This window comes from Poecilia latipinna, unplaced genomic scaffold, assembly GCF_001443285.1.
Source record: "Poecilia latipinna isolate Pla-1442-1.1 unplaced genomic scaffold, P_latipinna-1.0 Scaffold140, whole genome shotgun sequence".
Lineage (NCBI taxonomy): Eukaryota > Metazoa > Chordata > Actinopteri > Cyprinodontiformes > Poeciliidae > Poecilia > Poecilia latipinna.
This window is the reverse complement of record NW_015112756.1, coordinates 250,459-276,789: the sequence shown is the minus strand read 5'-3', so window position 1 is coordinate 276,789 and position 26,331 is coordinate 250,459. Positions and strand designations below refer to the sequence as shown.

At 41.7% G+C, this 26,331-nt stretch overlaps 1 protein-coding gene across 1 annotated transcript in view; it reads left to right on the top strand.

Moving 5' to 3' along the window:
- Positions 1-3,029: 3,029 nt before the first annotated feature.
- jag1b (jagged canonical Notch ligand 1b) overlaps positions 3,030-26,331 on the top strand; it is a 52,047-nt gene continuing 28,745 nt past the window's right edge. The window contains exons 1-11 of the mRNA XM_015028962.1: positions 3,030-3,610; positions 3,772-4,077; positions 12,633-12,684; positions 17,000-17,257; positions 17,710-17,770; positions 21,115-21,245; positions 22,201-22,320; positions 23,793-23,906; positions 23,995-24,222; positions 24,690-24,736; positions 25,975-26,148. Coding sequence (XP_014884448.1) covers positions 3,551-3,610; positions 3,772-4,077; positions 12,633-12,684; positions 17,000-17,257; positions 17,710-17,770; positions 21,115-21,245; positions 22,201-22,320; positions 23,793-23,906; positions 23,995-24,222; positions 24,690-24,736; positions 25,975-26,148 — 1,551 coding nt within the window. The 5' untranslated portion in view covers positions 3,030-3,550. The remainder of the gene's footprint in view (positions 3,611-3,771; positions 4,078-12,632; positions 12,685-16,999; positions 17,258-17,709; positions 17,771-21,114; positions 21,246-22,200; positions 22,321-23,792; positions 23,907-23,994; positions 24,223-24,689; positions 24,737-25,974; positions 26,149-26,331) is intronic.

The following is a 26,331-nucleotide window of genomic DNA, read 5'->3' as shown; positions in this document are numbered from 1 at the left end:
GACCTCTGAAGCCTTCACGGAACAGTTGGATTTATTCTGAGGTTAAATTACACACAGATTGAATCTGTTTGCTATTTAGAGAATTTCTGAAGCCTATTGATTTTATTTATAACTATCAAAATAAAGGCATCTGTATACAATATTTTCAGATTTTTATTTGTAGAGAAATGTTTAAGACCATGTATTATTTTTCTTTTTACTTCACGACGATGCTCGGTTTCATAGAATAAACCCCAATAACTGCATTCGGAGTTGCCCTTGTAACGTAAAAAATATGAAAAAGTTCAAGTACAAATACTTTTCCAAGGCACTTTATATTCTGATTAGCAACTGATTTACAATGTGTGCTCTTGACATTGTTGACATTCCAACAATCAAAGCATATTTAGCAGGAAGAATATGCTTAAAATTTGCAGATGTTTATGATGTTTCAACAGTAGAATTTCACAATCTTCTTCCAAGGCTTGCCTAAAAATACCATGCTTTCAGTATTTGTCCTTGGCTCACTGCTGGCCTTGATGCAAGCTTTCCTTTCACTCCACATGATTTAGCAAGCTGCCTTTACTAATCAGAGTGTGAAAGCTAACATCGGATCTGTCCACCTTTCAGGCGGACATAAATCTTTCCGAAGTAAAAATTACTGGAAAAGCTGTGGTTAAGTCCAATAGAACAAGAGGTAGATGCAGTAAGAACTGAGGCATGCTTGAAAAATGCATTTCATTTTTGTTTAGGCTTGTGGCTGTGGAGATTTATGCACGTCAATATGACTTCGGGTCATATGAGTCTTCACATTTTATTGTGCCAGGACCGTGATGCTAGAAACTCTTACAGCTACCATGCAGGTGTGTATTTTTTTATAATTCGTGGAAACACAAACACAGTTTGTTAATCAAATATGGATTTCCACTGCAAGATTTCACAAAAAAAAATAAATAAAAGTAGACTGTGGCAAAAAGAAAAAAGTCATTCAGTTCTGATTTTTATTTTTGGTTTGATATCACAAAAGACACAAGGATCGAGCTGATTATCTGATATTTGTAAAAGCTACATTTAAAGTGAGTTGGGAAAAGTTTAAATAGAGAAGTGTTTTTCTGACTTACAACTATGGCCCAGTCTTTTGGGACCGTCGTTATTCCAAGATTCAATTTTTGAGACAATTCTAATGCTTCATGATGGCCCTTTTCCAAAAGTTCTAGATGATTTATAAGGGTTTTCCACTAGTATTGTGGAAAACCACAATACTAGTGGTTTTCTAAAAAGAGTAAAAAGCACCCTTTTTAGAGTGCTTTTTAGACTGGCACTCTAAAAAGAGAGTGCTAGTCTCTCTTTTTAGTTTTTTTTTTTTTTTTTTGCTGGGGTTCTAAATGTGCAAAGTGGAGCTTAAAATGTGACATCAGAAGAGTGTCGGTCACTGCTTGGCTAGGGTGTTGCATCACAAAAGTGACTCTCACTCTACTTTACGTCTCTGCCCACAGACTTCTCTGGTTCTTTTCTTTTTTGAGTCAAACAAAAAGCCCCAGACTGAGCAGGCTGCTCAACATATCCTCCATATCCTCCACTGTTGCGTTTGTGCAACATACACATCTCGCTGCTCTAAGTTTTGGACTCTGAGGTCGACCAATAAGTCGACAACACTCACTAGACTTGTAATGGAAAACCACCAGAACTGTGTAAATGAGCCGAGTCGAGCCACGCTTTAGAGGTGCTAGTGGAAAAGGGCCATAAGTCTCTCTATGTTAGTGGCGGATTTAATAGTGGCAATATGGTTTACTACCCAGCGAGGCATGACCTAGGGAACACCTGGAATAAAGTCGTCAGTCTGATACAACCCAACAATTTTTTGTTGCTTCGTTTACATGTCAGCTCCACAGTGAGTAGAATGTTAGCAACGTAAAAATAATGCTATACAATGCAATTGGGTATTAAAGCTGAAATTTTATTTCGCTTAGATGTAATAGTTCTTTACATGTTTCTTATAACGTGGAACTAAACCCGATGTAAAAGCATAAGCTCCGGACATATTTCGGGAAATTCCACCAAAGTGGGCAGTGCTAAGAGACACCGAGGGGCGTGGCCAAGTGTGGGGAGGAGGAGCAGAGGGAGTTAAACAGGGGTGTGGTCAAGGAGAGGGAAAGTGACAGCTAGCTTGAAACATGAAGAGTGACCAGCGCAACGCTGGTAGTTTCGCCACAGATCGGTCTTTTAAGGTAAAGAATTTCTATCCATCATCACCAGAGGTGAAGGTAGGCTTTGTGGAGTCCAGCAGGTTCAAACCTAATCAGCTCAAGCTCAAGGCGCTGACTCAGCGAGTCCTGTAGCTAGCACAATGCTAATTAAATTAAAAGCCTATTCTAACTAATAAGTAATAAAATGCTAACCTGAAAATGTTATCAATTAATGCCTACAATTCCAACTCCTGACTTGCTATGTCTGTGTGAGATGGTTTTATACCTGATGCAGGGTTGTGACGAAGACATCGACCAAGTTGTACCGTTTGTTACCAACAGGAAGATTAAACTCCTAACCCAAAAACATCAAAAACGAAATTATATGAAAACGTCACTATTTGCACAGTAACATAAAGAAAGCACCTTTAAAGTGCAGTTAATCTGCAAATGAAATGTTGATTTGGGGTTTAGCTAATCTTTAAAAAACTTCATTGATTGTTATTGAAAATACAATGTCAATCCAATTTATTGAGGTAATAGCTTATAAAGTTAAGTTAAATACTAGAAAATATATTTTTTTTAAGAATAGACTTTGACTGGTTTGCTTAACATCAACTAAAATCGCTGTTCAAATCACATTTTCAGTTGTTCTCTACACAAAATAATTTGGTGAAAGCATATTTTTTTCTCTCTTTAAAAAAAAAAAAAAAAAAAAAGTATAAACAACAGTTTTTATACATATATAATTACCTCCCAGTCAAGCACCACCACCGCCACCTGCACCCTGATCGTGCTTCAAGCCCCAATCAAAAGTTTGCAGCCCTGCTCAGCCCCATGTGATGTCACCACCAGAGGCACGTACCTGTGGAAGCTCGGGGAGGCTGGGTTTTATCTCGATTAAAACCGTTCACAGCGAATTTGCTAAACAGCGAGGTTGTATATTGTTCTGTAGGCGGTAACTGCATCTAAAGTGATTGTGCTGTTTTTTTACAGAAAAGTGTGAGAAGCAGCTTTAAGGTTGAGGGGCGGTGCTGTGTGCTAGCTTGCCTCATTATTATGGAGGCAACTCCCCTTCGCTGAACTTGTGTAGCTAGGGCTCAGACTCGGACCAGCAGTCAGTGAGTCAGTCTGCAGTGGGATCGGCCGCCGCATGGCTTCTGCGTAAACTTTCCTCAGCAACAAGTGGAGACGAAGAGCAGACGCTCCGGAGTGTTTGACGGACCTACCAGGAAAGAAACCACAGCTCTTCTATGAATCTGGAACCTGTGCTCCGCTAAGCAAACTGCTGTTTCCCCCCCATTCGTGCATGTTCAAACCAGAGGAGAGCTCTGGTGCCGTGGGTCGGCCGGACGACTAGTACAAACGAGTGGCAAACAGCAGGCATGATTTTGAGACGCAGCTCCGCGGTTGCTGCCTTCTTCCTGCTCTGCTTTCTTGTGGAGGTATGTGGATCTGTTGTTGGTCGGGGAGCAGCGGGAAAGGTCACTCGGTTCGGCTGAGTGGATGCACCGCTGTGTTCTGTGTGCTAGCTCGACATGCAGCCGTGCTTCCAGGAGAGGTTCGGGTCTGCACGCTGAATAACCACTCTTCTGTCTCCCAACAGGTGTCGCAGGGATCGGGACAATTCGAGCTGCAGATCTTGTCGATGCACAACGCGAACGGAGAGTTGCCCAACGGCATGTGTTGCGATGGCGCACGGAGCGCAGCGGATCGAAAGTGCGCACGGAGCGAGTGCGACACGTTTTTCAAAGTTTGTCTGAAGGAATACCAGTCCAGGGTTTCCGCTGCGGGGCCCTGCAGCTTCGGAATGGGATCTACGCCTGTCCTCGGAGGGAATACGTTTTCTTTCAGGAGTCCTGTCAGGAATGACAAATCCAGGATAGTTTTGCCCTTCAGCTTTGCCTGGCCGGTGAGTGGAGGCTTAAATAATCATTAAAAAAAAAAAAAAAAAACATTTCCTGATTTCCATCCCCAAATAAAACGTATAGAGAAGTGAAAATAGGTGTTCGGAAGGCAGATGTATGTCCTTACATCACCTTCACTGGGGCCGGGACGAAACATATGAAAACTTTGTGACTTTTTATGTGTCTCCTTTTTTCCTGGGAAGCCCAGGAAAGTTTGAATTTACAGACAAGTTTGAAAACCTACCAGAAGTAAACACATTTTATGTATGAAAGACAACATTCTAATAAAAACACCAAAACATTATACTCGTTGGAAAAAAAAAAAAAACTTTAATGCACACTTAAACTACTTGTAAATACATCAATGGTTAGTCTTTTTTTTTCTCATTGTTGCTTGGTAATGCAAAATCAAATAAGACATATAAAATGCAAAAACAAGATAAAAAAAGATGTTAGAAAAATTTAGCATGGACAATATAAACAGGAAGTCTGTGCTGCTGTGGTGACTTGTGGGGTCCCAAATTAAATTTGCTCCGGGCCTCATTCAGACTTGGATCGACTCTGACTTTAACGTCCCCCTCCCCCTTTAAAAAGTGGATAGAAAAGGCAACAAACAAAGGAAAAGTTTCCCTTTGGAATCCTTCTTTTTTTGACACCCCCTGACCCTGGTCCCCAGATTGTGTGCACTAATTTACAATGTGCAGGTATTTTAGTCCACCAGGCCTAGACCTGTCCATCATAATTGGTTTAGGTTGTTAAAGTACTTTGCATATTGTTAAACTTGGAATTTGACTTGGGGTGAAACTTGGTTGCTAATTCGAAATTATGATTTGAAGTTAATTATAGCCATCTGACACGTATCAGTTTGAGTAAAGATGAAAGTGTCTCCAGTTATTTCATTCCTGTGTCTTGCTTTGTGTGTGACAGTGTTAAAAGCAGTCGTTGAAATAGAGATGCCCAAAAGTCGTACAATATTTCTGCAATCAGCTTTGATCTGGTGTCGGATATTGTAAACGTGAGCATTTTTTTTTTATTCATTAGATTTATTGAAACCATGCTTTACACATTGACTGATGGCATGTACTGTTCAGATACATGTCAAAAAAAAATCTCGAAATCCCTTCAGTTTGTGTTGGATGCAAAACCAGAAAACCTGCAACACTTTTTTTTTTCTCCACTACACATCATACTCCTTAGATTACAATTATCTGTTAGGGAACCCCTATTGGTGCAATCTTTACTTTATTTGATCCTGTTTGCATAATCTTAACAGATAACAGTTGACATGAAACGGTTTAAATCACAGATTTCCTCTCCTCTGCCTCCTCTGGTTGCTTCTCAAGTTGCAGCAACTCCAGAGTAGAAAGAAAAGAGAAAACTTTCTGGTTTCTTTGGGTCACACATCTCGTCTTCTTTTGGTAAATAAACGACCCTGACAAGCGGGAGTGCTGGAGCTTTGTGAGAGAGATGATTTGCCATGCTGGAACACATTTCCATGAAGTGAAAAAAAAAAAAGGGACCGTGCACAGACTGACTGGCCCCAGAGCTTGGCCCACAAACTCCTCCACTGTGCCTGATAGCTGAAAGGCACAGTCTGCTGGTATGTGTGTGTGTCCAATTACATCAAGGCTATTTTTACCTCAATCGTGATGGAAGTTCTTCTTGTAATATCTTGCATTATTCACGCTGATTTGTTGTTTCCATCAATCATGACCGGTTTTTGTCTCTGATATATGAGGTAGATCCTATCAGTTAATGTCAAAAAAAAAAAAAAAGAAAAGGACGTTTGTGTTGGCTTGTGGGAATTTGATGCTTTGTGCTTTTTATTTGTGCTCTACTTGGAGCCTGGCGTCTTGCATATTTTTTTAAACAACAAAGGTTTCTGTTTACATTCCCATTCTGGCAGCATTAGGTTTGCGTGAACCCTTGCAACAGCACTAGAGCAGAGATGGACAACAAACTTGGTGCCTTGTAAAGTTTGAGGGCTCTTGGTTGTACTCTTTCAGTTTCATGCATACTAAAAAAAAAACAAAACAAAAAAAAACATTTTCTTGCCATACAATGAAATAAGAACATCTGGATTGTTTGGGCCACTGTTCCAATTCAAAGGGCTTTGGTGCAGACAGCCCTTGAATTAGATTCAGATTCAGTTGATTGGCTGTTGTGGACAGATGGCAGTGTGGTGCAATTGGGCTTGTTGGGTCCTGAGAGTTCATGAAGCCCTCTCCCCCACCCCTCTTCGTCCCTTCATCCTCTCTTGTGAGCTGCATGAAGTTGGCCTCTTGTCCAGACCGAGGGCTTTGTTTAAATCACGCTCGGTTGGACCGCAGGCATTTCATCGCTTTAACCTTGCCACCCACGGTAACTGCTGCACTTAATGAGGCTGCACACATGTCCTCAGATCAGGTAGGGCAAGAACCAGGCGTCCAGTTGAACTGGACGATGTTGGCTGGACCTCTTTAACACAAGCGAACCGCTGTTTCGGAGACTTGTTGGGTTCAGGGTGTCTGCTTGGGGCTTTTATTCCACAAGAGAAGTGAGGTCCCAGCTCCACTGGCCCTCACGGTGTATCAAGTAGAGACAATAGGGTGCCCTCTGTGACTACAGTGAGGATTACAGAACATAATGGAGGTAGCGCAGCTGTAAAGCCAGTGCAGGGCAAGCAACAGGAAACAGTTGTCGTAGACTCAGCAATGATGGAAGACCACATCTCTCTGGCTTCATCAGCATATTTGGTCACCTAGGAAAAAGTGAGAAGAATTTTTACATTTATCTTTTGTTTGAAAGTCAGTAATTGAGTAAAGACATCACAGGTTGGATTTTGATTTGTCTTCATGTTGGGCCAGAACTCGTATCGAGAAGTAGCAAAGTTGGAAAAAATGTCTGGTTTCACATTGCTTAAGACTTTCTGTTAAATCTTTTCTATACCTTGAAGTCATTTCTTTAAGGAAAAATTAGAGCAATTTCATGAGTGACCCACCTTTTCTGCACTAGTTGCTGTGCACTGCTGGTCAGCTGATTGAAAGAAGGCTCCTAGACTTACAAGAAAGACAAATATGGCTGCTTGAAAATATTGCAGTTGCAAAAACACAGAAAATCATGGTGTAGAAACAAAAGATTTATCATTCCTATTCGGGTGTATTTTTAAGCTACAGCTGGCAAACCCCAAACGGCATCCCCCTCAACTAGAATTGGTAGCTTAATTAGGTAACTAGTCAGTACCAGCTTGTTATACTTGGGCTAAGGTCCTAAAGACAAAAAGCTGCACTACTACATATGCATGAATTAATTGGCCAAAGATCAGAATCATATGGTTAGGAAGATATGCATTGAAGCTTAAATTGAGATTCTTTTAGGATTCTGGTGTAAAAATTCTGTGCACTGCTGGTCAGCTGATTGAAAGAAGGCTCCTCTATTATTATTTAAGTGGTGGCACAAATAACATTTTTGTTTTAGATCTTATGTAAATACCATCGCCTTATTTTTAGTTCTGCTACCGTGAGAACTCCATACTGTTTTTTTTTTTTTTTTGGTACTTTAACTACCTAATCCATTTAAATCAGATGACATAATTCAATTTTTCTCCCATCTTCCCCTTCATGCACAGTGTTGTAGTGTTACTCTGAGCTGGGACATGTTAATATCCCTGTGATTGATTTTTCTTGACGAGCCAAAGCGGTCTGAAAACACGAAGGTGTGTCGAAGAACAATAGGCGGCTCAGCCTGAAGGATAATTGCTGTTGGCTGCTGTGGGAGTAATGGCATGTTTGTTTTATGTACTCTTCTCTGATGTGGCAGTTAAATGCAGATTAGTCGAGTGAAAGAGGGAAAAGAATGTCTCTCTTGTACCTCACCCTGTTCTGCTTCCTTTTTTTTTTCCACCTTTTTAAAATTTGTACTTGCAGTGCTTTTCGCTGTGACATTGCATAATGGCTTCTGACGCTTCACTGCTTATCAGACTTGTTTTGAAGTTAAACAGAAGCATGGCATCACATGCTTTCTGAGGCACATTTAATCGAGATAACCTGTGCTTTGTTTGCATTTCCGTTAATGGAGGCTGACCCGTGCCAAAAAGCGATCCCTCGCTCTCCCTAAGCTTGTTTAGTTAAATGCACAACATGGCTTTCATCTCTTGTCTGGGGGTTCGTGTTGTGATCTTGTTTGCCTTGTGAAAAAAGGTCTGTTTGTGGTGTCTTTGTTTATGTTGGCAAAAGGTGAGATTTCTTGCAGTTGAGATTCCGATGTATCCTTCGTGGAATATTTATTGAGCCGTTATTTAGATGGGTCATGTTGGGACGGGGATATTTACATTGTTTGACTACATTAGAGTTGTCATTTTATATCTCGGACTGTCACATAGGTGTTATATCAACCATCTTGCCATTCTTTGGCTAGAGCTGCTGAAGAAATCTGATACAAAGCGTCAAGATCTCTTTGACTTGTTCTGTTTGCATTTCCTTTATTCTGATTGTGGATCCTTGTTTATCTTCAACCTTTTTCAACCAAGACTAAGCTCTTCTTTTATACCTTACGCTTGAAGTTAGGCTTGTGCTGAATACTTTTTTGACAGAGTGTATTAGAATTTTAAAAAAAGAAAATTCAACTAAACTTTTCCTTCCATCCTTTGTTTTATGGTTGAAGTCCTCTCAGAGAGATGTTGGAGTGAGTGAAGTTTTCTCCTGCTGTTGCTGGGCACTGCTGACCATGTCGTTTAAAAAAAATACACACTTACAAAGACAAATTTGGCAGTTTAGGAAAAGATGAGGTAACAAAACAGGCAGCCATGGCGTATAAACTTAACAAATTTTCATTTCCTTTGTTTTAATTGAAGACAGAGATGTTGTCTCGGATCTAACATTTCTGTTTTTCTTTTATGAGCAGTTGCCTTCATATAAAGTCGAGCTAAATCTCAATACCAGTATTGAGATTCAGAAAGTTTCAGAATGGTAACATTTCCACTACGCATTACCAAAATAAGATTACTAGGATGACTTAAGCTTTCTCTGCCTGTTGCCTGTGCACTGCCAGTGAGCTGGCTTAAAGAAGGGCACACTTACAAAAAAAACCCTCCTCCTTTGGAAATATTTTTAGTCACGAAAAACAGTCATAATGTGCAAACTAAAGGAGTTTGCATTTCCGTCCTGCAGATTGACGACCTCAGTTTATTTTCAACCTTTAGCTTTTGCCTGTTTTTCCAAGACGCATGCCTCTCCTTATTTTGTTATATTTCTTAGTAATAGCACATCAGATGGGTTCATTTTTTACAGTGGAGGACAGGGGGAGTGTGTTAGAAAATTCCCCTACTGAGAGGATTTAGTTGTGTTCTTTGGCAAGTGAGTGTGGTTTGAACTGGAAGGATCTTTATCGCCTGTGTTGGTTGTCTGTAGGACAGTGCCTGCTCGGCCAGGAAAGATAAGAAGACGTATGGCCACACTTACTGCACTTGGGTGTGTGTGTTTATATGTGTGTGTTGGAGAGAGGGAGTGTGTTCTCTGTAGTTCAAAGAAAAGCGGTGAGTCAGCTGGAAGCCTGGGAAAAGTGAACCTGGCAGTGGCAAGACGGTTTCAAGCTGATAAGAGTGGAGGAGTTATGGAGTGTTAGTGAATGAGGAGTGGGGCTGTGTTTTACTCTCTGCAAGTTTTTTTTTTTTGTTTTGTTTTGTTTTGTTTTGTCTGTCTGAAATGGTGACCTTTTAGGCTTATTCAAAGTAACATCAAAGACTGTTTTAATCATTTTTAGGGCTAAGACTAATGTATAATCAGCCTTGTTGGGATTAAAGTGCTTCAGTGGCCTCCATGCCAAGGCAAGCCCAAGTCGTGTAAGATCTGGGTGTGTTTTTGTCTTTTGTGAATGTGTCTTAAAGGTATTAAGATCTGAGGCGCCCTGTGAATTTAATGTGCCAGTTTTTTGTGTATTTCAGCTTATAACAGAGAGCAGGGTTTCCATCCTGCCAGTCATTGACGCAGTATGACGTTTCATTGTTTGTTGATGTTTTCTCTTGGCAGAGATCCAGTGCTGTTCGTAGCACAACAGTTAGGGAAATGCTTCTGCAATGTAAAAAACAGAATGTACAGATCGCTAAAGGATTATTCAACTGAGATAGGCTTTGGTATCATAGTATAACTCGCCAAGGTTTAAAACTGTGCTCTGATTTTTGTATTTTACCTTTTTATTTTTTATTTTTGGTTTAAATTTCTTCTTAATAAAATGCCTGTGAAAATACAGAAGCATCTACAACATAAATAGCCTTTTAACGTATCTACAAAAGTATAGAATTTTAAAGTTCACAAATGTTTAGTCCATATAATATTTTATGGTTATCTAATTTTAATCCTTTTTTGATGCCAAAAAAGTATTGAAAATTTCCCTTTTATTGCTTTTTCTGTAAATTCAGCTTTGGTTTAGCACCAATAGAATGCATTAGCTGCTAACTGTTAACATTTAGCATTGTTTGAGCTAGCTAGTTGCGGTGTTAGTCGGTTGCATTAGCATTGAGGAAGCTGGAAGCATCAGGGTCAGTTGTAGGTTTTTGTGTTGTAGTATTTCTGGCACCCAGTAAAAATAGAAACTGTGATAAATGATTTGCACGCACTGCAAGACGATCAAGACTAGCTAACTGTTAGCTGCTAGCAATACTAAAGTTAGCATCTGTTTCACGAAAGTTATGTCATAAATCAAATGAACATCTGCAGTATGAACTGCAGATGTTTTCTTGTAGTTAAAAATGAAACATTATGGCCCTCTAACCTGAAGTGGAAAACATTATACTCAACAAAGATGCTTTTAAAATGATCTAAGATTTGCTAAAAACAAACAAAAAGACTGTTTACCATGCCTTTGTTTATTTATATCTTAAATTTGAGTGCAAATATTGTGAAATTGTGGTATTTTTACTTAAGGCTGTCACACTGTCAGAATGCTATAGTGACCCACACCTAAACTGGGGTGGAAATCAGTTTTCCCAAATGCTAAATTACAAAAAAGTACACTTAAATTCCTAATGAGTATATGTCTTGTGTGGTCGGTGAAATTGCATTAGAGTTCCCATTTTTAGGATGAGATCACTGCTTGTATTGAGCGGCTGTCGCATGCGTGAGAGTTATTTCTGTTAGTCATTCCTAGCCCAGAGAGGTTTCAAAATGTCATGCAGTAAAATAGCTTGTAATGATGTTTTTGAGTGCTCTTGTTTAAGCTTGAAATTTAATCTGCCAGCAACTAGCACGCTAAAAAGCTAAAGTTCCTGTGCTGGGTTTTTAGGTGTTGGACACTGTGGAGGGAGGTGGGGAACACCAAAGCTTTAACTTGATACTTGCCAGAACACTCTTGTTCTGAGTGCTAGAATAACTAGCTGCAGGTTTCAACAATGTAGAGGATGATTAGGGATCACGTTACCACTGACTCGGTGCAGTGTTAAGCAACTGCAAGCAGTTATGAATCAGGACTTACTGTAAAGTTTTGATGAGTGTTGCATTTCAAATAATGGTTGCCCTGATTGCAGGGAAGTACTGGCAAGGGATCAAACAAATGTCTCCTGGTAAAATGGAAAGTTGAATGCCTGAGAACAAGGTGAAGGCAAAGCGAGAAAAAAAAAATCCACTGGAGTGACTCATGCTCCTTGCTTTCTTTGTGTGGAAAGTGAGCAGGGGTTTTCCTTTGGAGCAGGTTTGTTTACCATGAAGTCATCACAGCGAAGACGGACTCACTGGCACTTCAGAATTTTTCAAATGCCTCCATGCGGCGCTGCAAGGAGCTGTGCAAGTACAACAAGTGATACTTATGTCTAGTAGTGGATGCTCGAGCACCACAAGTGGATTTCATTTTCTCTCACTTTGCCGATGCTTTCGTTCTCTCATAACTGTTGTGCATGCTAGGGTGAATGTGTAAACCGATATCGGTGTGAGCTTGATCCACCCTGGACTGGACAAAACGTGTTTCTGGGAAAATTGAAATGTAGATGGGCCTTTCAGAGTTGGACTTTTTTGTGCCTTGTGCTGGGTACTTGAAAAGCTTCAGATCTCTGTCATAAGTTACTTAAATTAGTCTAAAATTGAAACGTTTCCTTAGAATGAGGATGTGCATGTTTTTCTATGAACTTCCACATGATCTTTGGTGTTTTTCTGCTGTTTTGTGAGCCCTCAGCTTGCCCACTGGCCCATACGTCTGTCTTTCTAATCATAGGGAGACCTCTGCACCACCTCAGGCTTATCTGTTAATCAGATCAGCAGTCGTGCGTTGACAGAATTTTCTGGTGGAGGCTTTGTTAGCCATTCTAGAGAAAAGAGGGGGATGAAATGTCACTGGGAGGACGGGTGAGTCTTTGGGAAACGGGGAAAGTTCTCCAAACGTTGGCAGTATTGCCACATCCAAGACTCATTTTTGTGATTATTCAGGTCCAGCAGTGAATGAAAAGACTTGGATAGCATAGGTTTGGGGCCAGAAAATTGAAACTTGCAAATAAATATGCATGTCCTAATTATTACCAATGATTATTTTTATTTAATTTTTTGTTGTGTTGATTTTCACTGACACTTCTTATCTCTCTGTCTCCCTTCTTCCTCAGAGGTCCTATACTTTGATAGTGGAGGCCTGGGACTTTAACAATGAAACCGGTGGTGAGTATTTCTTTCCATCTGACATCTACGTCCTGCCCTATTTTCTCTTTACTGTCTTTTGGCCGTCCTTGTGGCAGCACCTGGGAGACATTATGTTGAAGGTCAGGGAAGGAAGTTTATCCTTCCCAAACCCCACTGCCCTTTTCCTCAAGATCCACAGGCTGTTTTTTTTAAGTGTGCTGACAGGTGCTTGTGAGGGCAGGAAGAAGAGATAGTGAGGCAGAGGAGGGGAGCCTCATTGCCCACACCGGCCTATAAAAATGTTTTTATATGGCCGATGACTGATGGCAGGTGCTGCCAGCTGAGGTCGGGGTCACGCTGTCTCGCTATCAATGAGGCATAAAACACAAGAGTTCATCCAGAACGTGCAGCCCGGCCTGCAGTCTCCACACAGGGGTCCGTGGCCTCTGAACCGTGCCTTCTCGCAGATTAAAGTTCCTGCTGGTGCAGGTGAGCTCGGAGCGCGCTCACTGGGAAGGACTCTGTGCGCCATTCAAAGACTCTGCACGTTTTTCTCACGAGTGTGGGAATAACATGGTGGTGACACAAGGCAGAAATCTAAATACTGGCTGCTGTTGGGACTTCTGCTGGCTGGTGGTCAGGTTGGACATGGTGTGGTGACCTGCATTGAGGGCCGGGCCTCAGCTGGAGTGTGTTGTCTGAACTCGACGAGGTTTCGGTCTTTTCTGCTGCATTTGCCGCTCCCCAGAGAACCATTAGGACACTAGTGTGAAAAGCCCCCTGAATGCGCTCTCACTGTTGGTTTAACTTTTTATGGTTGGCAGGGCAGCTCACAACTCTGCTACATTCATGTGTCTGGCTGAGTTTGATAGTTTTCTTAATTTAAATGACGACTTTTAAGGAATCCCAATAGTCAGAGTTACTAGAAATGCATCTTATGAAGACTCAAATCTAGCCATTTTCAGGGTTTGTGATGCGTTTAAAAGTAAATTCAGAGAGAGGGCATGAGAGTTTATGAAAATAACAGACTGAATTTATTACAACAGCGTTGCTCCGTTTTTTTCTTTTGAGCTAAGCTTAGTGTTTGTCAGTTGTGGCACATACCCAATCTGTAAATGCTGACATCCTTTTTTAAATCTGAGTAACTTTAAAGATCTCGGTTTTCTGACGAATAGGCTCAGAGATTTCTAATTTAGTAATACCAGCCATACTAAATGTGGCATTTACTAATTTAAGATGCTAAAATTAATCTGATTGATGCATCGCAATTCAAATGTGACATTAAAAATTGGCCATAATTCTTTCTTAATTTTTTTTTTTTTGTAATTGGGGAAAAAACATTTAAATTAGGAAGTACTGGAAGTACTTCTCTGTCTGGAGCACAGAGAAACAGGGCGCTGCCGCTTCTTTACCAGTTGATGCTCACCAAGTAAAAAGAAACAATTCGGAGAAACTTTCGTCACAACACATGCAGGTAGTCATGGTGCAGAAACTAAAGGAGTGCCACCCATTGCTCTGGTGAAGCATACAGTTGGCAGATATGCACAACAGGTGTTGGGGAGATTAGACAGGCTACCTGGACAGAACGAATCACCAACTAATTAACTGGCTAACATCAGCAGGAAAAACGTTCTGAACAATATGCACTTAAAAATTAATTCACCATCCAAGTTTCTCAAGATCAAAATGCCAATGAGGAAACGTTAGATATGTTGCACCTGTAATAAGCATGTTTTAGTAGCCACAGACATAATGGCTTGTTTAAAATTTGATGTGAAGCTGGCATATCATCAAGGTTGTCAAACTGTCTCATGACAAACCGATGCCTAATTTACTGTGATTCTCATGTTTTCAATTCTGTCGTCACTCCAAAGTGTTAGAACAGGTGTTGCTTTTAGGTAACATTGAAATCTTGAAAAGAGAATCCATCGTCAGAATGATTTTTATGGAGCTGGCGTGATTTATGTTGGGCCCCGCGGCAGGCAGCAGGTAGCGCGGCTCTGCTACTCCTGACACCGCAGGCCAGCAGGCGGTAGAGAAATGCCACACAGCTCCGCTCTGGATCCCACGGTGCTGCGAAATGTTGCCGGGCACTGCGATTTCAGAATCCACCCGCCAACCGCCGCAGCGTGGTGAATAAATAACGGCGCACACACACACACTCGACGTTGCATCACACTACAGAGGGAGCGAGTCACCTCGCGGTCACCCACCTCTGCTCTCGTGTGAGCCACAGCAAATAATGACTGACATCTTTTTCATTCTCTCCCAGGTGGAAGATTAGACATCAGGTAGTGAGTCGAGTGCTGCATGTGAGGCAGAACGAGTAGCATTTCATGTGTGGAGCTTGTAAGCAGACGGCGCCGCGTCTGGAGATTGGGCCCAGTATGTTTGCTCAGTTCGAGTGTGTTTGCTCTCTGTGTGAAGCTCATTACTCCTGGCACAGTCAACCCATAAAACGTTCTCTGTGTCTGAGAAGATTCTGAGTTTATCATGATTTTGAGTAAAATACTCACAGCATTCATGTACAGTTTTAAAACAAAAATATAAGCCATATAATCACCTCGGACTTAAAAGAAAACGGCAAAAGAAAAAAAAAATCCCCACAGCTCCAGAAATGATTATAATATTGATTTAATACAGTTTTATTAATGTTTTATAACATAACTTATCATTTTAAGTGTGATTATATAGAATAAACAACCACTAGAACTGCCAATTGTTTCTAAATCAGAGTGATTGGTTGCACTTGTTTAGTTTTTTTTACACCCTTACTGTCCTGATGAACAAGTCTCCAAGTAGATACATTTGTTTTCATGCACAGAAAGAAGCATTTGTTTATCAGCCAGCTGAGTGGCGGTGCTCAGCAACTCGTGGAAGGGGCAGCGCAGCTTTACTTTATGCTTCATACAGCTGAAAAACACTTAAGTAGTGAATCGAGTTGCACAGAAAATGTGTCCAATTTGTAGAATGGTGAAATTCGGAGATGTAATGAGTTACTGGCTGTGGAGAGAGAAAAGGAGGATGTGCAGCAAATGACACAGGATTGGTAACTGAGCCAAGGACAAATGTGAATTTGATGTTTCAGTCTCTTTGTTATGGAACATCCAGGATTTAGAAAAGTTGGCAGCCTTTTGGAAATCTGAAAGTTAAGCGTCTATGTTCTGTAAGGTACACACGCAGACTTGGAGATGTGTATCATCGTTTTGTTTGCTATGAAATGGTGAATGCTGTTTTACATCAGGTCATAAGGTAGTGCTGGGTGATACGGGTTAAAAATCTCCAGGTTTCTCATACAATGTCTGATTTTAATTGATGTTCTTCCCCCTAAAAAAATATACAGCATCATAAAATCTCAGTTAACCCAAAGTTGAAAAAAATCAAAGCTGTAAATATGCTATAGTTCTTAGTTGGCTGATATCACTCTAAAATATGAAATATGGAAACCCCAAGAATGCATTGGTTAAAAAAAATCTAGATTTTCCCAGAATTAAATCTTCAAAAACAGAAATGTTATTAAATTGACCTATTGCCCAGCTCTTCAATGCTTATTCTGACAGTTGAAATTTTCTCATAAGTAAAATCAAAGTGTGGCTGTGTTTGAGGGAGCTGAACGGCAGTGTACAGCAACACGTGGGGGAGGGGCAACACTGTTAGTCTGTGCTCCCCTCACCTGGAGCTCTCATTATAGGAATTTAACTGCAGGAATGGTGTGACATAAAACTTTTAGTGGCCTGTGTTAACTAGCAACATTGGAGAGACAGAGTGTGTGGAAGTGTTGATTTTAATACTTTCTGTTAACAAAAAAAAAAAAAAAAACATCTGAAAGAGGCTGGGGAAAAAGTCCCAAAGGCATGCTGGCAGGCCTCCCAGCAGTGACTGAGGCATCAGTGTCCTCGCACTGTAATTTATGGCGGCTGTGGTTCTGTCCTCGCCTGAGCAGATGCAGAGAGCAGCATCAGAGACCAGTATTATCCCTGGGCTGTAAAGCTCCGGATCAGAAACCCAACCAGTGGGAGCTGGACAGGGAGCGTGAGAAAAAAAAGCAGTTAAAGCGCTCATTACAGGCATCCTTTTCCCTTTTTTTTCCTGCATTTCCTCCTTGTACTTTTCTTCCTTTCTAGCACACATAGTTGCCTTAATTACATATAATCTGCTATATCAGAGATCTCCTGCAATTTGTGTCAGAAATTTTTGAGGCAGTTTCGGGTTCCCAATTTATGGTCGAGAACTTAACAACTTAACAACACCCAATAGCACAATGTCGGACGTTGCACTCTGCACAGCTGTTCTCTTGAGCATCTGAACAACAGCGAAAAAGGGTTCTCATTGTGCCGATGTCGATGTGTTGTAGGTTCCGACGGGAAGCTGATAGAGAAAGCCTCTCACTCGGGCATGATCAACCCAAGCCCACAGTGGCAGAAACTGATTCACAACGGCCCGGTCGCTCAGTTCGAGTACGAAATCCGGGTCAGCTGCGACGAGCACTACTACGGCTTCGGCTGCAACAAGTTCTGCCGACCCAGAGACGAGTTCTTCGGACATTACACGTGCGACTACAATGGAAACAAGACCTGCCTGGAAGGCTGGTCTGGACCTGAGTGCAACACAGGTAAGCCCAGCGGAGGTGGCAGGCTTAAGCACGTCACTGCGGTGGAAAATGGTGACGTAGCTTCAGGCTTTTCTGCTGATGAACAAATCTTTAAAAACTTCATCACGCAGACTGTGTAATCTGTGATTCATGCTGATGCATTGTCTGTTTCATTCAACAATGCCTTTTTTCAGATCTCTCTCCGTCTGTAAACGTTTCAAGTTTATCTGTGTTTATTCGTCTGTACAGAAAACGATGTTTCATAGTAAAAAAAAAAATAAAAAAAAATCAGTCTGCACAGTAGTCAGTAAAATGATTAGACATTTTACTGTGCTATAATCCTGGGTGTTGGCAGCTGTGTTTATTCATACAGACAGCATAGTAATTACATTTACTGCTTTAATTACAATGCAACCAAATCCAGCTAAATTTAAATCTAGTTATGTTTTTAAATGATCGTCTTCTTCTTCTAGCTATTTGTCGACAAGGCTGCAGCACTGAACATGGATCGTGTAAGGAGCCAGGTGAATGCAAGTAAGTGTCTCGAGTTGCTATGTTCAGTTTATCCTCCTGAAATGAAAATGATCTCCTTTAATTTGGGATGTTCATAAAATTGCCCCTTTTTATACCATCTCGCTCATAAGTATTGAGGTTGTTGTAAGTTCTGCTTATCAAGAGTTTAATACTGTATGTACAGGGCCATCAAAAAGTGTTCATCTTACTTGAATTTTTGCACATTCTGTCACCTTTCTCATGTTTTGCGTTGTATTTTATTGGGATTGCATGTTGTTTATCAGGCTGCACAGTGGCGCAGTTGGTAGAGCTGTTGCCTTGCAGCAAGAAGGTTCTGGGTTTGATTCCCTGCCCCGGTCTTTCTGCATGGAGTTTGCATGTTCTCCCTGTGCATGCGTGGGTTTCCTCCCACAGTGTGAGTGTGGTTGTGTGTCTCTGTGTTGCCCTGCGACAGACTGGCGACCTGTCCAGGGTGTACCCCGCTTCTCACCCGGAACGATAGCTGGAGATGGGCACCAGCAACCCTCCCGACCCCACCAAGGGACAAGGGTGCAAAGAAAATGGATGGATGGATGTTGTTTATCAGCTCAAAGCAAAAAAATGCAATTTGGAAGTGGAACAATTAGGAGGCATGCATTACAAATAAAAATCTAGAAAGTGTTTGCATTCAGCTCCTTTTACTCTAAACCCGCTATCTAAAATCAAAGACAACCAACTGCAATCAGATCTTGGCACTGTGTATACATTTTTTTGCGGGGGGGGGGGTAGGGATGTGAGGGGAGCTCCAGGACAGTTTCCAAGGCCTTAACTGAGTTTTGGATTGAAGCTGCTAGACTGGGCCAAGACAATGCTAAACAGCCACAATTCAGTGCTAAAAAGTGTCATCGATCCGCTTACGGGGCAAAAGTTATCAGTCAAATCTGGTTCAGCATTTGGATGAGCCTTTTTTTTGTGTAGCTAATGGCTTCTAATGCTATTTATTCACACAGCCAGAGGAAAAGCTCCAGCACAGATGGGTATCAGAGGCGCAGTTATATCTCCTCGTCCCGGAGGAGGTCCTGGTGATCAGCTCATTGCACAGATCAGGATTTCACTGCTTGCTTTAGCTGTCTGATTTGGCCATAACTCGCTCACCAATGGATGATCGTGTTTGCTTTTTGCAGCTTTGTTGTGTTTCCCAAGCTTTTGACTGAATCAGATTTCTTGTAGGAGCCTGAAGTATTGGCAGAACAAGAGGTTGACTCGCTTTAGTCTTCTGACAGGTGTGGCTATATTTAAAGCTCAGGGTTTAAACTCTTGAAGCTAGGTCCTCTGTTATTGTAGTCAGTGAGCCGTTTCCCACCACTGGGGCGGTTGTGGTGTGTTTAATAACAGCGGTACATAGCAACACTGGTTTCAGGCAAGGGCAGCCTCCTTGTTCCTAGTTTAATGTCTGCAGTTCCTCAGCAGATGATATTCCTGAGGGTGTTTTTTTTTTCTTCTTTTTTCTTTCATTTCAGTCCCAGTCCTCTTAGAAAGCTATGAAGGAATTTGCTGATGCAGATTCAGTAGCAGGGTCCAACATAATGTCCCATTTAGGCATGGACTAATATGACGAGATTCATAGTATTGTTGTATTTGGATAAAGAATAAGAACCAAAATGATTTCCATTGTTTAACTGATCTGATCTATTACACAGAATATTCAGAATTATGCAGACGTTATTGTAGGTATTCAATGTTAGAACATTTAAGTCGTTTCCGAAAAGATGTTAAACCACAGGAATGATGAGACTGTATGTATGATGATGCATCAACATATCAGCTGTTAGCTGGAATTCAGCCTAATCGTCTCAGACCAGTCGGAAAACAAAAAACAATCCTCAACACTCCTCAGTGTGGATGCTGTTATAAAGAGTCAAAAATTTGATCAGTGAGGATTTAAAATGGTCATAAAATGCTTAGAAGGTCTTTATCAAACATGTCCAGACATGTTTGTGATTTATTCGCGCTGCAAGAAGGCGAGGGAGAGCAAGACTTTCAGCGGAAAGCCGGAAGGCTAAACGGAGTTTGTTTCATTCTTCTTTGATCTTTAAGATGCTGGAATTGGGAATGGGATTGCATCACAGGTGCCCGCTATCAGGCTGTGCCAATACTTCAAAATTCCTTTTACTAAGTGAAGAAAACTGAAATTGCATTATGAGAGATCTGAAAAACTATTTGAAAGGAGTGTGTTTTCTATGACGTGTTCAGGCATATCTGTGGTTTATTTAAACTGACAAAGAAAAATACTTTTAGCAGATAGTGGGAAAGCTGAACAGTGGGAAAGCTTTGAGCTTAAAACTTTTGTTATCGATTTGAAATGCTTAGAAATGTTGGTATCCTTTAAATCAAGGTCTGTTTTGTAGGGAATTGCACACAGAAACTACAGGGGGTTTTGTGCTGCTAATAAAACATGCTACAGGCAGTCACATTCACTGTACTAACTAAGTAACTTGAGCTTCTGCTTGAAACCTTCCGATAGAGGATTCGCCCATTTTCAAGAGCGCAGAGTGGACTGGTGTTTACTTAAGCATCATGTTTATTTTTACTTTCCACCCGTTTATTTTTTTTTTTTTTAGGCTAATCAGTGCGCCGCTGCTCCAGGGGGACGCTGTTTCCTGTCACTATAGGCTCCACAGCAGCAACAGTATCGCAGCTCCGCCACCTCCAAAGCGCGGACAAATCAGTCACGCTGTTGCAATTATGGAGCCGAGAACAAAAAGGGCAACGTTATCGGTGTAATTATGGACTCTAACGTTTGAGTGGTCAGCAAAGAGTTTGTCCTCCTCCTGCTCTCAGCCTTGAGGCGCAGGCCTGCTCACTGACTCATGGGAACCAAGACGGGCAGCAGTGAAACAGCTGAAAGGAGGGCCGAGCGCTCCTCTCTGTGTTAGTGACGCCAGTGCCAAGCCGCAGGCACAGCATCGTTAAAGGGAACGTCTGGTCGCATGCTAATGTTAGCCACCCCAAAGGTCCCATTGGAGCTGTAATTTAGTGTTTTTCTTTGTTTTCTGTTTGGTTAAAATGCTAAGGCACCCATGTCTCCTTGTGCCCAAGTATTGTAAAAATGCAGTTGCATAAACACTCGGCTGCTTAAAATTTATTTGTGGTGTTTATTCTTGTGTGAATACTGCCTCTTTGTTTAGTCCGTGCAGCTCCTGGGCTGCTAATGCTGCTGTGTACTTCATTAGGATCAGATTATTCGGAAGGAATCTGGAATAAGTGGAGGATTAGGATATTTGCAGATGCCATGGGGATTTTCTGGCCTTGTTGTAAATAACATTCTGCATGTGCGGGAGTTTTTTTATTTTTGACCTCTCGTCTCATTTCTGATTGTGTTGCAGGTGTCTGTACGGATGGCAGGGCCTGTACTGCGATAAATGCATCCCCCACCCGGGCTGTGTGCATGGCACCTGCGTTGAACCATGGCAATGCCTGTGCGACCTCAACTGGGGCGGCCACCTCTGTGATAAAGGTTAGTTCTCACTCTCCTTAGTTTCGGCTGCATTGACAGTTGCAGTGGCTCTCAAAAAGGAACACGTCCCGGTTTAAGGTGGCAGGTTTTTGAAATGTAAAAACAATGATAACCACCTTAAATGTAACCCATGTCATTCATAATGCAACAAAAAAGCAAAACAAATCTATTGGGATGAAAATTCTAAATATTAAGCTTCATAAACTTGATTGTCCAAGTTTGTGCACCTTTAAATATTTTATTAAAGCAAACGTTTTCGTGACGGTGTTCATTAAATCAGATGGTGAGGACATGTCTTGTTTTTAGCCCCTCTCAGAGACCATACAAATATTTGTAAGAAAATGACATCAAGCTGTCCTAAAGTTTTAATTTTCTGCTGATGAATCCATAATTATGTCAGTTACACCTCAGAGCATTATGCTGCCACCAGTGTGTTTTGGGTTTTTTTTCTGGTTAACACACTGCTGTTTTTGTGCCTAAAATACACTTATGAATTGTTGTAAAGAAATTCTGTGTGTGACCCAGACATATACAGGTGCTTTATGGTTCATGTGGAAGATCACAAATATTTGACCCATATTTGGTCACTCCCCGTGCCAAAGTGTTGGAATATTTACCTAGAAGTGATGCAAAAATACTTTGTATTCTTTTTCTGACTGATACATTTGTACAATAAGATTTTGTGTAATTTATCTGCCAACTATGGTTTTAAAAAAATTGCAAAAATGCTGAACTTTATTCAAGGTTTCAGTCAGATGAAATCTAAATGTGTCTGAACATTTATTAGCTTAATCACTTTTGCACGTTTTTTTATTTTCAATTTTTTCCCCCTCTTGAGTTGTTTTCAGTAGAAGTGTCACGTTAACGTTGCTCTCTGTTAAGGTCACATCAATCTGGCTATTGATAGACTATAGAGCTGTGGCCGTTTTAAAACCTCATTTCTTCTCTCATCCAGATCTGAACTACTGCGGCACTCACCAGCCATGCTTGAATGGAGGAACGTGCATCAACACAGGACCTGATAAGTACCAGTGTACCTGCGCTGAGGGCTACTCCGGAGCAAACTGTGAGAGAGGTGAGGCTCTGGGGACGGATTTTCTCGAGGGGTTTCAGAGTCACGTTTGCAGCTGCAGAGAGCTAGAAGGTTTGGGCTCCGTGAGCCTGCAGACTAGAGGTCAGAGGTGCTCCGGGTTTGTAATCAGAGGAGGTGGTAACTTGCAATAATCTGTTTCCACTTGAGTGTAAGTGCCGCCCTCCTCCTCCAAGTCAGGTAATCCACCGATGTTGATCTCCAGAGGCCGGTTGTCCTTTTAGCTTCTTCAGATGAATGCGGTGCTAAGGTTCAGCTATTGTGAACACTTACCATGGAGATGGTTATTTTCCTCATTAAATCTGAGCCTCGTGAGGTGCTGACAGCTTAACTGCGGGGATGTCAGGAAACGATGCCCTTTGTAACGTGAGGTCTGCTGACCGGGGCTATGGTAGCCCCTCCCCCCTCCTCCTGGCATACCAAGAGATGATCACCCCTCGCTGCTCTACTCGTTTCTGGAGTAAATCATTCATTTCTGATTCATTTGGGACGCGCTCATCCCTAAACCCGTCCGCGCCTCTCCGGTAGAATGGCGGGGAGTCTGAGGGAAGTCACGCTGCACTGGTCAGGTCAGCATAGCATGAAGTACGGTTTCCTGGCGGACGGCGCTGTTGAGGCGGGTAGTGAGAGGGAGATTGGGGCGGGTTTTTAACGGCGGGCTCTTGGAGCGGGGGAGGATGATCTATGGATGTGTTGTGGTGATAAAGGAAGGAATTTTGGCTGACTTAGTAAATTGGGATTTTATGTGATAAAAAAACAAATATTACTGCACAATTGTGACGTGGAAGGATGAGAATTTTATTTTTTTGATGTTGTTGGTATGCATTCATATTCACTCCCTTAACTTTGAGACCCGTAGTGCGATTCTCTGCGTCCCTTTTCCACAATTCGAGAATAGTACAGATTTATTTCACTAGACTGACGGTGAAATGCTTAAAACTAAGTGAAGTGGAATTTACTTCACTTGGAAACAAATTAAAAGAGTAAAATTAATCACTTTAACACCAGCCCAAACTATTAAACTTTTAATAACCATATTTTTTTATGTTCATTTGACAGAAGGTAACACCACAAACATCCAATATCTTTTACTCTGAGGTAGAATTGAGCGCATTCATTTATTAAAAAAAGACTAAATAAGAGGGTTTAAAAAATAACAACATATTTATAACTATATATATATATATATATATATATATATATATATATATATATTTTTTTTTTTTTTTTCTCCTTTTGTGGCCCAGGTAGAAAAACATTTGCACTAAAGTAGAACCCAGTTAAACCAGCAGGCTTCAGAATATACATTCCATCCATTCTTCACTACTTTATAGTGATCTAACACATAAAATCTACTTGTAACGTGACAAAATGAGAAAAATGTATTTCTATTGTATAAAACAATGCGTTTCTTATGCAACTTGTAAAAAATGTGTTTTTTTTTTTTTTTTTTTTAGCTGAACACGCCTGCCTCTCCAATCCGTGCTCTAATGGAGGGAGCTGCTCAGAAACCGCTCAAGGCTACGAGTGTCAGTGCGCGCCGGGCTGGAGCGGCCCGTCCTGCACCACCAGTAAGACTGAATCTGCAACGTCTCAACAATTAACAGAATCAAAGAAAACGTAATTCCAGCTTAACCATTTCCACCTGCTGTTGAGCAGATGTGGACGACTGCTCCCCCAGCCCCTGTAACCACGGCGGGACGTGTCAGGACCTGGTGAACGGCTACAAGTGCCACTGTCCTCCGCAGTGGATGGGGAAGACGTGTCTGATAGACGCCAACGAGTGCGACAGCAAGCCCTGCGTCAACGCCAACTCCTGCCGCAACCTGATTGGCAGCTACTTCTGCGAGTGCCTGCCTGGTTGGACGGGGCAGAACTGTGACACCAGTGAGTTGAAAGCTGCAGCTGTTGAGCAGGACACAAGTCCAACTCCTGGCTGGTGTTTAGAAATAATTTCCATTCAGTCAGTCCGTGCTGAATTTACAGCTGCAACATGAAGGCATGAAGCAAAGCAGTGACGCTTGTGCAGTGTAAACTTGTCTGCAGTTCAATTATTAGACTTTTGTGTGCGTGTGCGTGTGTGTGTCTGTGGTGATTAGGACGGTCTCAAAACAATCTGAGCTTGAGTTTCACTTGGCAGCCGACTGGATTGCTCAATACTCTTGTTGTGCACTTTTGTTTTTCCTTTTTCCCTTTGCATTCCCATCATCCACGTCGTGCACTTTATTCTCACAACAATGTTTTTAAAGGCCCCGGGCGTGAGGAACATAAAGCAGAGACTTGTTTTCTAAGACTAACTATTTACCAGAGCTGTTTAGAATTAATCCTCTGATTTGTTTTTTTTTCCCATGCAGACATAAACGACTGCAAGGACCAGTGCCTGAATGGAGGAACCTGTAAGGTAGGTGACGGGTCAGAAACCATCCGGCTCGGTCGGGTTGTAGCTTCGACTTAATAACAGAGACGTTTACGTGGGCGGTTGTAAAGACAACGGATATAAAAAGTTTACACGCCTATTAAAACTTGATTGGGGTATGCCTGGGCCTTTCAAAAAATGTTTATTCTTCTTCTGGTGAAGACATGTTCTTTGGGGCGTTGTCTTCATCTTCAACCTTCTGAAGTTTGGTGGTTCAGTGCAAACATCGGGTTCTATCTGACTGCAGTTCCAGCTTAAGGAACATCTATTGCATGGTTTTGGTGCTGGCACCGCCATACATAATCTTTTTGAATTGCGGACTAAATGTCATCACAGTGTCATGTTTTTGCAGACTTCAAATAAGATTTTGTTTTTCCAACTGGTTTTCTTGCCACACCTGCCACTCAGTTTTTTATTTTGTGAAGAATAAAGGAGATAGTTGTTACTGGTTCTACACAACCAGCCTCTTTAATGTTGCTGTCGGTGTCTTGGCGTCCTCTAGGATCCGTTGTTTCATAGACGATGTATCGACCTCCTTGGTAATGCCACAGACGTACCAGGTTTTCACCCTTTAATGCTGGCTGTGTTCACAGTGATTTATATCTAATGTTTTGAAAACAATGTTCCGCCTGTCTCCTGATTGACCTTTGACATAGCGATCCGCCTGGCGCTTTTAAGCTCTAAAGATTGACTGAGGAAATGTCAGAAAACGTCTACTAGAGTTTCTGTCAGGTGTGTCTTTGGGAATCTGTGCCTGCTGAGATTTAGTGTAAGGCCAAATGTTAACTTATGACTTTTTTTCCCCCAGATTAATTAAGAATCTTCAGTTTGCTTTCTTACTAAAGCTTGAAACAGGATCTTGAAACCTGGCATTTTAACAGTGGTGTGTAGACCCTTACAATCCGCTGCAGCTGAATCAGATTTCCTGAAACCAGAGGCTGAATTGTTTCTGTTAAAAATTATAATCAGGAAAGTGTCTTGAGAGGTTTTAAAAGGAGGAACACGCTTTTTCTCCAGCTCACCAGATTAAATTACAGTGAGCTCCACTCGGTTGAGCCCGTACTAGGAAAATGTGTTGAAATAATCGTAACATCACCGCCCACCCCCGTCGTTCCCGCTTCAGCTTTGCTCCCTGGTTTCTCACAGTTATTGTTTGGGCTCCACTCAGCTGGAGCCATTGGTCACATGCATCCGACGTTGATCTGAGTTTGTGCCTCTCTCAGGACCTGGTGAACGGGTACCGCTGCACGTGCGCCCCCGGCTTTGCTGGCGACCACTGCGAGAGGGACGTGGACGAATGCGCCAGCTCGCCGTGCCTGAATGGCGGCCGCTGTCAGGACGAGGTCAACGGCTTCCAGTGTCTGTGCCTGACCGGCTTCTCTGGGAACCTGTGCCAGGTGAGACGTCCGCACGAACGAAGCACGAGTCCTAAAGGCGTAGGTGGATATGCTAGAAGGAAGAGCATTGGAAAAAAAATAAAGTTTTTTAGTCTTTATGCAGTTGGGAAGAGGATAAATGTGATTTTTTTTTTTTTTTTTTTTTTTTTTTTTAACAAATACTCTGCTCCAGCTAATCGAATC